This window comes from Thalassophryne amazonica, chromosome 10 (genome assembly GCF_902500255.1).
Source record: "Thalassophryne amazonica chromosome 10, fThaAma1.1, whole genome shotgun sequence".
NCBI classification, from domain to species: domain Eukaryota; kingdom Metazoa; phylum Chordata; class Actinopteri; order Batrachoidiformes; family Batrachoididae; genus Thalassophryne; species Thalassophryne amazonica.
The window spans coordinates 64,789,385-64,803,512 of NC_047112.1; the positions used below are offsets into that span (position 1 = coordinate 64,789,385).

General features: G+C 45.7%; 1 protein-coding gene across 5 annotated transcripts in view; it reads right to left on the minus strand.

Annotated features, from left to right (window-relative positions):
- csnk1g2b (casein kinase 1, gamma 2b) overlaps positions 1–14,128 on the minus strand; it is a 156,348-nt gene that overhangs the window by 46,228 nt on the left and 95,992 nt on the right. For all 5 annotated transcript variants that reach the window (XM_034180143.1, XM_034180141.1, XM_034180142.1 and 2 more), the window contains exon 3: positions 12,945–13,014. In XM_034180143.1, the coding sequence (XP_034036034.1) occupies positions 12,945–13,014 (70 nt within the window). The remainder of the gene's footprint in view (positions 1–12,944; positions 13,015–14,128) is intronic.

Sequence of the window (14,128 nt, forward strand, 5' to 3'; positions counted from 1 at the left end):
GAGATCATACATGGTTATGAGAATGTGGAATTACAACCTTTTAAGTACACTGAGCATCATATACAAGATCTGGAATATGAGACAGATCCGGACAATCATTTCTATTCCTTCATAGATAGTAACTGTCAGTATTACACAGAGGAGCAATACAATAACTGCATTTCAAGTGATGGGAAATTGTCAGTAATCCACTTTAATAGCAGGAGTCTGTACAAACATTTTGGGAGTATCAAAGACTATTTAAAACAATTCTGTCAACCATTCAGTATAATTGCCATAACGGAAACATGGCTTACAGAGGGTGATGACACAAACTATGAGCTGGAGGGTTATGAATTTAATCATCTGAATAGACGAAATAGAGGAGGAGGAGTGGCTTTGTATGTTGACAAAAGGATTAACTACAAAATTAAAGATGAAATGACTGTGGCTGTGGAAAATCTTTTGAAATCCATCACAACTGAAATAGGTATGGAAAAAGGCAATAATTATTAGCTGCATATATAGAGCTCTTGGCTCTAAAATTGAAGAATTTCAAAATTGGACAGAGAAATTGTTTTCACAGATGGGTAATAAGCGAGTATTTGTTTGTGGAGATATAAACATTGATCTCTTAAAACCCGCGGGTTTTATTAACACTATGTACAGTCTAAATCTATATCCAAAAATTACTAGGCCTTCAAGAATCACTTTACATTCAGCTACTCTCATTGATAATATATTTACAAATGATAGATACCAAAACACTAAGTGGCTTATTAATTAATGATATTAGTGATCACTTACCAATTTTTATAGTAACTGATTTGAAGTTTAATAAAAAATGTACTGAGAAAAAAACAATATCGCAAGCGCCTGCAATCTGAAGAAGCTATCACTGCCTTAGAAAATGATTTACTTTTACAGGATTGGAATCCCATTTACAATAGGCAAGATGTGAATTTAGCATATTCCGAATTTGAAAACATATTTCTTAATCTATATAACACAAATTGTCCAATTATACAGTATAATAAAAATAATAACTATAAAGCTAACCCATGGATAACAAAAGGTCTTCAAAAGGCGTGTAAAAAGAAAAATAGGCTATACAGAGAATTCATTAAAAGTAAATCAAGAGAGGCAGAGGTTAAATATAAGGACTATAAAAATAAACTAACAACTATTATGCAGATCTGTAAAAAATCATACTTTGGAAAAATACTAAACGATAATAAAAACAATATAAAGGAAACATGGAAAATACTGAATAGTATTATAGCAAATAAACCCAAATCAAATAACTATCCAACATACTTTACTTTATGACAACAAAGACGAATATAACATGAGCCAAGTAGTAAATAGTTTCAATACATTTTTTGCTAATGTTGGGCCAGATCTGGCAGCTGAAATCCCACACAGTACATGGGAAAATCAGCAATTAATCGCTAGAAATCCGAACACAATGTTTCTCAGCCCAGTAGATGAAAGAGAAATTATTAACATAGTTAGTACATGTAAAAGTAAAAAGTCAATGGATCATAATGAGGTACATATGTCCTTAGTAAAGCGAATAATCACTGAAATTGCAAAACCATTATCATATATTTTTAACAAATCATTTCAAGCTGGGATTGTTCCTAACAGTACAAAAGTGGCAAAAGTAATACCTTTATTCAAATCTGGCAGTGAGCATCTTTTTACTAACTACAGGCCTGTGTCTCTACTGTCACAATTTTCAAAGATACTGGAAAAACTTTACAACAGCAGACTGGATAAATTTATAGATCGACACAACTTGCATGATGAAAGTCAATATGGTTTTAGAGCAAAAAGGTCCACGACACTGGCATTGCTCAATTCCATAGAAGAGATCAATAAACATGTGGACCAAAGGGTAATAGTTGCAGGTTTATTTATTGACTTAAGAAAGGCTTTTGACACAACTGATCACTTATTTCAAAAGTTGGAACTGTATGGGATCAGAGGAGTTGCTCTGAGGTGGATTAAAAGCTACTTACAAAACCAAAAGCAGTTTGTTAAACTCGGGGAATACTGTTCTTCATATCTGGACATCATTTGTGGGCTACCACAGGGTTCTGTGTTGGGCCCAACATTATTTATTTTATACATTAATGATTTATGTAAAGTGTCAGATATGGTTAAAACTGTGCTCTTTGCAGATGACACAAACCTGTTTTGCTCAGGGGAAAATATGCAACAATTATTATCTGATTTAGAAACAGAAATGATCAAGTTAAAGAGATTGTTTGATATTAACAAATTGTCATTAAATTAGTCTAAAACTAAATTGATGTTATTTGGAAATTATAAAAAAGACATACAAATTCAGTTAAATATGTATGGGGTAAATATAGAACGTGTCAAAGAGAATAAGTTTTTAGGTGTCATTATTGATGAAAAAATTAATTGGAAAGCTCATATTCAGCATATTCAAATGAAGGTATCAAAAAGTATTGCAGTATTAAATAAAGTAAAGCATGTTCTTGATTGCAGAGCATTACATACTCTCTATTGTTCTTTGGTTGCACCCTACTTGACTTATTGCGCTGAAGTTTGGGGCAACAATTACAAAACTACACTGAAACCATTATTCATTCTTCAAAAAAGAGCATTAGGGACAATTCACAATGCAGGTTATTGAGACCACACCAACCCACTGTTCATTAAATCTCAAATATTAAAACTTAATGATATGATTTTGTTCAAGACTGTTCAATTAACGCACAAAGTGAAAAATAAATTAGTGCCATTTAGAATTCAAGAATATTTTACTGAGAGAGAAGGAAAATATAATTTACGGGGCTTGTATCATTTTAAAATTGCTGGCGCTCGGACGACCAGGAAAGGTTTCTGTGTCTCCATGTGTGGCCCTAGATTATGGAATAACCTGACGGATGAACTCAAACGATGTCCAAATATCAATCAGGTTAAAAATCAATATAAAAAAATGATGTTTTCAAGATATGTATCTAATGAAGTACGATGAGTTTTGTGTTGTCAGTTGTAATTGTGAACTTGTACAGTAACATTCATTTGTGTATGTGCATGTATGTATATGTGTATGTGTATCTATGTATGTATATATATGTATGTATGTATATATATATATATATATATATATATATATATATATATATGTATGTGTGTGTGTGTGTGTGTGTGTGCGTGTGTGTGTGTGTGTATGCGTGTAATTATGTATGTATGTGTAGGTGTATGCTGGTGTGTGTATACATGTATACTGTATATGTATGTAGACAAAGACACGGTGTTCACTTGATATGTTTATGATAATGAGATTTGAGTTTGTGTTGTCAAATGTGTTTGTAGCATGGCCCAAGCAGAGGGTCACCCCTTAGAGTCTGGTCTGCTTGAGGTTTCTTCTTCAATACATCAGAGGGAGTTTTTCCTTACCACTGTCACCTGTGTGCTTGCCCTGGGGGTAGGTAATGTGTATATATGTATGTATGTATATATGGGATGGGTGTTTATAAGCTTTGCTTCTGCTCACCCCCTTTTTGGTCACACATGTGACTGTGGAATTGTCTTGTATATCAGTTTTTGTTATTGACGAGTTGTGTGCCAAATAAATAAGTTCAAGTTCAAGTTCAATAATCACATCACAGCCCTCTTAAACAGTAATTGAATCCTGTTGTCCCGAGAGATTCCACCTCCCCGATTCAATCACCTGACTTCCCTCGATAAAACTGGCTGTGTAACCAATGATTTCACATGTACATTTTGTGTCTGGATTTCTTGAGTCTGTGCAAGCATTTTATTTTTCTGTTCTTCAGTAAATTTGGAGATTTTATGAAGTATTTCAAACATCAGTCAGTATAGCTGGAACTGGTCTGGATCTCCTCGATTCAGGTCCTGGATTTGTGAGTGTGTGTAACTGACCTAAGAGATGAAAGCACATTCTCTGTTGGCAGTGACAATGTGTAGACCACAAAAGGGTTTGTTCCCAAAGGGCAGAAAGTATTTGTGTACCACCATTACTGGGACTGAAAAATGATTGGATATGCATTAAATAACTCAATGCTGAGGCCTGATTCTCAACAGCTGGGCTCTCAAGGAGAACAAGAGAATTATCAGTGTGTGAATAAGCTCCTCCTGTGTGTTAAGCGCTGAGTCGTATGTGACATAATTGAGGCTCTCGGGTTGTGCAGGACTAACAAGGTCACACATCCCCATTTAGCCCTGTACACAGCATAAGCAGATTGAATCTACTGCCATGATTCTGGACTCACAAGTGGGCCATGCTGTCATGAAACTTTAAGTGATTGTGTTTTATTGCAATTCAATTTTTAGACTGTTAAACTACAAATGAATGAAAACTGGTCTATTGCTTGCCAACAACAGGATGGATTTGTCTGTGCACATCAGTGAGACTGAGTCAAATAGATCAGACATCATAATAAGACTGAACCTACCATTATTGATTTTTAAATTAACTGAGTTCTGTGAACCAGTTTTAATCAATAAATTGGGTAGCACTGTTTAAATACAGTTTTAGTTTCACAATAGTTAACTGCAACACACAAAAAGAAAGCTAGAAAGAACCAGAATGAACAAATTGGTCAACCTCTGTACTAAAAAGCCCATCAAGCCTGTTGTTCTTTAAAAGATTTCTGTTTACAATGACCCGATGAGGACGTCAGACTCCATTAATGCTATACACCCAAACAGGTGGTGGCGGTAATGCCTTATGTTGGTTTGCAAACTGCCAATAAACTCAACAGAAGACCCAGTGAGCTTCACTTCAGCCTTGGTGGGACAAAGCGCTGCCGTCTCACGCTGAGAAATGCCCCTAGAGAAGATATTGCCGGGCTTTTTTAAAAACACTGCATTTACTCGGGTCTTTCTTTTTGTCTTGGTGGATCAAAAGGGAATCATTTTCATTGCAAGCAGAATGGTGAAAATACGTCAGATTGATGAACCCTGGTGTAAATATATTTCAACTTTTAAAAGAACTTATTTTCTTGTTGACGGGACAAAGCGCTGGAGTTTGTTGGGAAAGTGTAGGAACACGGACCCACAACAGGGGGCGCAAATGAACGGACAATGGAGTAAGTCAAATAACAACGCTTTACTGTTGTGAATGTGCACAACGAATACAACCAATCACAGAAATGGACAACAGTCAATTTACAAAAGTGTCGTGTGGGCAGGCTCGAAGATAGGAGACGCCTCTCCAAGGTAAGACCGGTACCACACGGCTTCCTCCGCCACAGGACCCCGGGTATACTGGAGCCGCCAAGTCCCGAACTCCCAGGTGGCCACTGCCTCCGCGTGTCGGACCTGGTACTGCTGGCGAGGAACAAAAACACAATTAAAGGTGGGCGCGTTTGCACCCAGTAATCCACACGGCAGGAAAGCTACCTCCACCTCTCGTTGGAAAAAAAAAGGTCTGTTATCACTCACAAAAATCACAAAAGGTTACTGTCAAGCAGTCAGCTGAGAATATTACCTTCCAGGTAGAACGATATCTCGGCAATGAGGTGGAGATGCCGTCCTGCTGATATACCCCACAGATGATTGCCGTCAGCTGTCTCAGGTGATGGGTGACAGCTGTCACCGAGGCTGCTCCCGTGAGGCGGCGGCGCCCTCTGGTGCCTGGAGCCCGCACTCCAGGCAGGGCGCCCTCTGGTGGTGGTGGGCCAGCAGTACCTCCTCTTCAGCGGCCCACACAACAGGACCCCCCCCTCAACGGGCGCCTCCTGGCGCCCGACCGGGCTTGTCCGGGTGGCGACGGTAGAAGTCGGCCAGGAGGGCCGGGTCCAGGATGAAGCTCCTCTTCACCCAGGAGCGTTCTTCAGGGCCGTACCCCTCCCAGTCCACCAGATATTGAAAGCCCCGGCCCATCCGTCGGACGTCCAACAACCGGCGCACTGTCCAAGCCGGCTCGCCATCGATGATCCGGGCAGGAGGTGGCGCCGGACCGGGTGTACAGAGGGGCGAGGTGTGATGGGGCTTGATTTTCGACACATGGAACACTGGATGGATCCGCAGTGAGGCTGGAAGCTGAAGCCTCACTGCGGCGGGATTGATGACCTTGAGGATTTTAAACGGTCCTATGTACCTGTCCTGTAGTTTGGGGGAGGCCACTTGTAGTGGGATGTCCTTTGTGGACAACCACACTTCCTGCCCGGGGCGATACGTAGGGGCCGGGGTCCGCCGCCGGTCTGCATGGGTCTTCGCCCTCATCCGGGCCCTCAACAAAGCAGAACGTGCGGCACGCCACACCCGACGGCACCTCCGCAGGTGGGCCTGGACCGAGGGCACACCGACCTCTCCCTCAACCACCGGGAACAACGGGGGCTGATACCCCAAACACACCTCAAAGGGGGAGAGGCCGGTGGCTGATGACACTTGACTGTTGTGGGCGTACTCGATCCAGGCCAGATGAGTACTCCAGGCCGCCGGGTGCGCGGCTGTCACACAACGCAGTGTTTGCTCCATTTCTTGATTGGCCCGCTCTGCTTGCCCGTTGGTCTGGGGGTGATACCCGGACGAGAGACTGACCGTGGCCCCCAGCTCCCGGCAAAAGCTCCTCCAGACATGCGAGGAGAACTGGGGACCGCGATCGGAGACGATGTCTGATGGTATCCCATGCAGGCGGACGACGTGGTGGACCAGGAGGTCCGCTGTCTCCTGGGCCGTTGGGAGCTTCGGGAGGGCCACGAAGTGGGCCGCCTTGGAGAATCGGTCCACTATCGTGAGGATCACGGTGTTGCCCTGGGACGGCGGGAGGCCCGTGACAAAATCCAGGCCGATGTGGGACCAGGGGCGATGAGGCACGGGCAGCGGCTGTAGCAGTCCCGGAGCCTTGCGATGGTCGGCCTTGCCCCTGGCACAGGTGGTACAGGCCTGGATGTAGTCCCGGACGTCGGCCTCCAGGGACGCCCACCAGAAGCGCTGCCGGACAACTGCCACGGTTCTTCGCACCCCTGGATGACAGGAGAGCTTGGAGCCGTGACAGAAGTCCAGGACTGCAGCCCTAGCCTCTGGTGGGACGTACAGTCTGTTCTTTGGTCCAGTCCCGGGGTCCGGGCTCCGTGCCAGGGCCTCCCGGACGGTTCTCTCTACGTCCCAGGTGAGGGTGGCCACGATAGTGGACTCCGGGATGATGGGTTCCGGTGGATCCGACAACTCCGCTTTGACCTTGTCTTCGTGTACCCGGGACAAGGCATCCGACTTCTGGTTCTTGGTCCCGGGCCGGTAGGTGATGCGGAAGTCAAAACGGCCGAAGAACAGTGACCAGCGGGCTTGCCTGGGATTCAGCCGCTTGGCGGTCCTGATATATTCCAGGTTCCGGTGGTCAGTGAAAACCGTGAACGGCACGGACGTTCCCTCCAACAGGTGTCTCCACTCTTCAAGAGCCTCTTTCACCGCTAGGAGTTCTCGGTTGCCGACGTCATAGTTCCGTTCAGCCGGGGTCAACCTGCGGGAAAAATAGGCACACGGATGAAGGACCTTATCGGTCTTCCCACTCTGGGACAGCACAGCTCCTATCCCTGAGTCCGAGGCGTCCACTTCAACCACTAACTGGCGGCTAGGATCGGGCTGCACCAGAACGGGTGCAGACGAGAAGCGCCGTTTCAACTCCTTGAACGCGGCATCGCAACGATCCGACCAGGTGAAGGGGACTTTTGGTGAGGTCAGGGCTGTCAGGGGGCTAGCTACCTGGCTGTAGCCCTTAATGAACCTCCTGTAGAAATTCGCAAAGCCGAGGAACTGTTGCAGCTTCCTACGGCTTGTGGGTTGGGGCCAGTCTCTCACCGCTGCAACCTTGGCCGGATCAGGAGCGACGGAGTCGGGGGAGATGATGAACCCCAGGAAGGACAAAGAGGTGCGGTGAAACTCACACTTCTCGCCCTTAACAAACAGCCGGTTCTCCAATAACCGCTGCAGGACCTGACGTACATGTCGGACATGGGTCTCAGGATCCGGAGAAAAGATGAGTATGTCGTCTAAATATACGAAGACGAATCGGTGCAGGAAGTCCCGCAAGACATCATTAACCAATGCTTGGAACGCCGCGGGAGCATTTGTAAGACCGAACGGCATGACCAGGTACTCAAAATGACCTAACGGGGTGTTAAATGCCGTCTTCCACTCGTCTCCCTTCCGGATCCGAACCAGGTGATACGCATTCCTAAGATCAAGCTTGGTGAATATCTTGGCTCCATGCAGGGGCGTGAACACCGAATCCAACAAGGGTAAGGGGTATCGGTTACGAACCGTGATTTCGTTCAGCCCCCTGTAATCAATGCATGGACGTAATCCGCCATCCTTTTTCCCCACAAAAAAGAAACCCGCACCCATCGGGGAGGTGGAATTCCGGATCAACCCGGCAGCCAAAGAGTCCCGGATGTAGGTCTCCATTGATTCGCGTTCAGGTCGTGAGAGGTTGTACAGCCTGCTGGACGGGAACTCAACGCCTGGAACCAAATCAATGGCACAATCATACGGGCGGTGCGGGGGAAGGGTGAGTGCCAGATCCTTGCTGAACACCTCCGCAAGGTCATGGTACTGCACCGGCACCGTCCCTAGATTGGGCGGGGCTCTGACCTCCTCCCTGGCCTGGGAACCGGGAGGAACCGAGGAACCTAAACATACCCGATGGCAGGTCTCGCTCCACTGGACCACTACCCCGGACGGCCAGTCGATCCGGGGATTGTGCTTCAACATCCAGGGAAAACCTAAAATCACACGGGAGGTGGCCGGAGTTACAAAAAACTCGATCTCCTCCCGGTGATTCCCCGACACCACCAGAGTTACTGGTGGTGTCTTGTGGGTGATTGGAGGGAGTAGGGAGCCATCTAGTGCCCGTACCTGCACAGGCGAGGTAAGCGCCACCAGAGGGAACCCTATCTCCCTGGCCCATTTGCTATCAAGCAAATTCCCTTCTGAGCCCGTGTCCACCAGTGCTGGGGCCTTCAGGGTTAAATCCTCATAAAGGATTGTAACTGGGAGTCGTGTGGCGATGTGGGTGTGTCCCACGTGAACGTCTCGGCCCCCCCCAGCCCAGTGTCTAGGGGCGGGCGTTGGTGTTTAACCGTTCGGGGCAGTCTCGTACCTGATGCTCAATCGAGCCACAAACAAAACACGCTCCGCGGGCCAGCCTCCTTTGTGTGGCCGGTGCCCTAAATGTTGCCCTACTCGTGTCCATAGCTTCGTCAGCAGGGGGAGCTGTGATCGCACGGAGCGCAGGGGCCGTGGAGCGTGGGGAGGGCGGAACGCGGTCGGAACCGGAAGGGAGAGGGACGACGCGTGCCTGGCCACGCCCTTCGTCTCGTTCCCGACGGCGCTCATTTAACCGATTGTCTAATCGTATGACAAGATCGATAAGCCCATCCAAATCCCGCGGTTCGTCCTTAGCCACCAGGTGCTCCTTGAGGACCAATGACAGTCCGTTTACGAAGGCGGCGCGGAGGGCAGTGTTATTCCAGCCGGACCTCGCAGCCGCGATGCGGAAGTCGACTGCATAGGCAGCTGCGCTCCGGCGCCCCTGTCTCATTGACAGCAGCACGGCTGAAGCGGTCTCTCCTCTATTAGGGTGATCGAACACTGTTCTGAGCTCCCTCACAAACCCATCATATGTCTGAAGGAGCCGTGACTTTTGCTCCCAGAGCGCTGTAGCCCAAGCGCGTGCCTCACCACGAAGCAGATTTATCACATAAGCTACCTTGCTAGCGTCGGTCGCGTACATGACGGGACGCTGTGCGAAGACGAGCGAACACTGCATAAGGAAATCCGCGCACGTCTCCACACAGCCTCCGTACGGCTCTGGGGGGCTTATGTATGCTTCAGAGGATGGTGGGGGGGTCGTTGGACAACCAGTGGAATGTCGCTGTCACGCACAGGGTCTACGGGAGGGAGAGCCGCAGCGGCGCCCGGAGGGCGCGCTTCCACCTGCGCGGCGAGAGCCTCCACCCTGCGGTTCAGGAGGGCGTTCTGCTCGGCCATCGATTCTAACCGAGTCGTGAAAGCGGTGAGGATCCGCTGCAACTCACCGATTACCCCTCCTGCGGACGCCTGTGCGCCTTGTTCTTCCATTGGCCGTTCAACAGCCGGTTGACGCCCCTCGGGATCCATGACGCTGGCCGAGATATCCTGTTGGGAAAGTGTAGGAACACGGACCCACAACAGGGGGCGCAAATGAACGGACAATGGAGTAAGTCAAATAACAACGCTTTACTGTTGTGAATGTGCACAACGAATACAACCAATCACAGAAATGGACAACAGTCAATTTACAAAAGTGTCGTGTGGGCAGGCTCGAAGATAGGAGACGCCTCTCCAAGGTAAGACCGGTACCACACGGCTTCCTCCGCCACAGGACCCCGGGTATACTGGAGCCGCCAAGTCCCGAACTCCCAGGTGGCCACTGCCTCCGCGTGTCGGACCTGGTACTGCTGGCGAGGAACAAAAACACAATTAAAGGTGGGCGCGTTTGCACCCAGTAATCCACACGGCAGGAAAGCTACCTCCACCTCTCGTTGGAAAAAAAAGGTCTGTTATCACTCACAAAAATCACAAAAGGTTACTGTCAAGCAGTCAGCTGAGAATATTACCTTCCAGGTAGAACGATATCTCGGCAATGAGGTGGAGATGCCGTCCTGCTGATATACCCCACTGATGATTGCCGTCAGCTGTCTCAGGTGATGGGTGACAGCTGTCACCGAGGCTGCTCCCGTGAGGCGGCGGCGCCCTCTGGTGCCTGGAGCCCGCACTCCAGGCAGGGCGCCCTCTGGTGGTGGTGGGCCAGCAGTACCTCCTCTTCAGCGGCCCACACAACAGAGTTCTCTGGTTCAGGCTGAGAATTGCACCCAGAGCAGACAAACACTGAGGAACTTCTTTTAAGAAGTCTGCATTTCTTCAGTAATTTCCACGATCAGAATAATTCCCAGACGTTATCTTCCAAAGCAACTTGGCCACCACCCCATTAACCACTTGGGGTGGGGTGGTTAATGCACTTGGTTTCAGTTCAAAAGGTTCCGGGTTCAAATCCCACCCTTGCCACATTTGCCTCCATGTAATGTGGAGTTGTGTCAGGAAGGGCATCCGGCGTAAAACCTGTGCCAATTCAACATGCAGATCCACCTTGGATTTGCTGTGGCGACCCCGAGTGCAAGGGACCAGCCGAAGGGACTTACTATCTACCAAAGCAAGAACATGTTCTCGTCAGGTTGTGATGATGAATCTGACTGAAACAATCTAACATGTCAGACTGAAGCCCCATCACACATAGCAAGAATGTGCAGGAACCATCGGACGCAGTCGGGAAGAAAAGAGGCATGGTATCAGATGTATCAGAATGCATCCAGATTACCTCGTCCACACCTGCACGATGGCATCCAAAGCACATGTAGACAACAGTTTAGATGACACAGACTGCAGTCAGACGGCCATAAAAGGTGCTGAAGACATCTGGATGGGAAACACGGGACTGAAGTGTGTTCCTCACGCGCGGGCCCCTCATACACACGTGGGGCTGAAATGATCACTTAGCTGTGTGTGTGTGTGTTCATAAAGGCTGCATGAGCCACTAAGCCACATGCGCAGGCTGAGAATGATACTCACTTCTCCACATTGGCATCTGGGGTGATGAAAATTGGCATATTTTGGCACTTTGTCAAATTTATCATTTTTTTCAACAACTACAAATTTTGTTAAAGCAACCTGGTGTATCATTTAAATGTGTAAATATGTTCCATTATAAAAATGGAAAATTAAAAAAAAGAAAAAAAAAAATCACAAAAATTTCCAAAGGCTCTAACTTCAAATGTTTCCAAGATACAGACCTAATATTTGGCATTTCACCATAACTTTTGTAATAAGAATAACATATCAAACTGACAGAACAGAACTGAGGGGTGACCTAGGAGGCTCTAGGTGACTTGAGATGGAATGACCCTTCATACTTACTGTGTGTGAATGCTTTTAATATTTTATGAATGGTTGTGTGAGGACTGTAGGTTTAGCTGCTGAGCCAGTCAATGGACAGCAGTGGGATACCGCTTGGTCCATTATTTTGGTATCACAGGCTTCTCTGCGAGGCTGAGAACAACCATGTCTTAAAAATACATGAACACATTGCTTCGCTTTAAATACCCAATAAGTCTATTTCAGGTGATCAGTGCAGACCCCTTTTCACTTAAAAGGCTTTATTTTAATCGGTGTCTCGTTTTGAAAGTTCTAGCTTCTGCTGTCTGCTATAGAACGCTGTATTGCATTCTCCATTTTTCATGGAAGCGTTATAGCGCCACAAACAGGTCTGGCATATACAGTGTTTTCAGTGTCCCACAGCTGACATGGAACACCATTAACCAGTTTGGGAACAATATTTTTTGTTCTAATCAGTTCGGGAACATCAATTTTGGGGTGGAACCCAAAACTGAAAATGTTATACCTTTTCTGATTGGAACAAACCATATGGGAAAAATTCTGGTTACATTTCAATACATTTTCAAATATATTTGGCAGAAAAGTCCACAAGGAGTTAGAAAAAGAGGAAATTGTACAGCTAACCTTTGAGTTGGAGGTGATGATTGTAGAATGAAAAGCTTGTTGAGGGACAAATTAGTCCAGAATAAAGCATAATCCAGTAACGGAGAACTTTAAAACTGTCACGCATGTCACTGTGTGACACAGAGTTACAGAGTTGCAAAAGCATAAATCAGGCTTTAAATTAAATAAATAAATCATCATGAATTGTAAATTGATGTAAATTTAATAGCTTAACTATTTTTAAATTTATTTTGATAGTACATGTACCTGGATGTGTTGCTGTATGTGGTTAATTGATTTAAATAGTTCCAACATGGCACCACGTTCTCAGTTGTCACTACTCTCTGTATGAATGGACTCTACCCCACCCCAAGGTTTGTTTATTGTTTAGGGTGCACTATGAAACGAGGGCCTGCATGGCTTACCTGAATTTCCCAACTGTTTGTAAAATCTATACTCCAGATGGAGTTGAGGTGCCCTTGACTTAATAGGTTCCTGAAAGAAGACAGAAGAAAAGAAGTGTTATAAATATACAAATTGTTTATGTTAGTTAACATGTCATTCTGACGCATAAATAAAATTAATCCCAAAATATCAGTACTAATATTGCTTTGAAAGTGGAGATTCAATGCAACACCATAAAAACAACATGATAAAAGTAGATATGTTAATAGTTACATTTACAGACTTCATCACATAAAAGCAGCATTTTACTCATCTTGATGCATAACAGAACTTTAAGTCTTAAATCAGACTTGTGGGATGTGAGAGGATAAAGAGCAGATCCAGCTGGTGAACAACAAGCTTTTGTGATGACATGGCTGATAATCAACCCACCAGAACACATTGTTCATTATACTGCATGCTCCAGCTTTTAAACCTTAAATGTAATCTGATTAACCCACTCTCATGGTAACAAGGACATTACAGACAAATGCAGTGAAGAAAGAACAAGTATACATGCCAAATGTAACTCCTTGTCTTATCATTAATAGCTGATTTTGTTTTGGTTTCAAATCCCTCTAAATATGTCTTACCTGGATGACTGAGAACATTCACTGGCAGATGTCAAAAATCTGTAACACTGAATGGCTAACATGTAACTACTACAAAGATCAAAACATCATTTAAAAATCAAGGTCAGTAGCCCTTGCCACTGTTTCCACAAACCTACCTGCACCTGAATGTAGGAATTGTATAAATTATATAAATCCTTTGTCTGTACTCAGCCACGTTAAAAAAAAAGAAAAGAAAAAAGTGTCGTTCTCCCTCTCTCGCTCGCTCACACACACACACACACACACACACACACACACACACACACACACACACACACACACACACACACACACACACACACACACACACAAAAAGTAGTCAGGGCATCTTTAGTCTGCATTTAGGGTAACGTAGTGGGGCCATGAGCTATTTGCCCTGTCGTCTTCTGCACAGAGAAATCTGACAATATCTAGTTTCTTCACGCAGGTGCATGAAACAAGATTAACCTCTTAACGCCCAAATTTATATAGCCGTATATAAAAAAATGTTTTGTGTGTGTTTTTGCCTTTAAGCAGATGGTAAATAAGGTTGAGATTATTAATTTCACTTT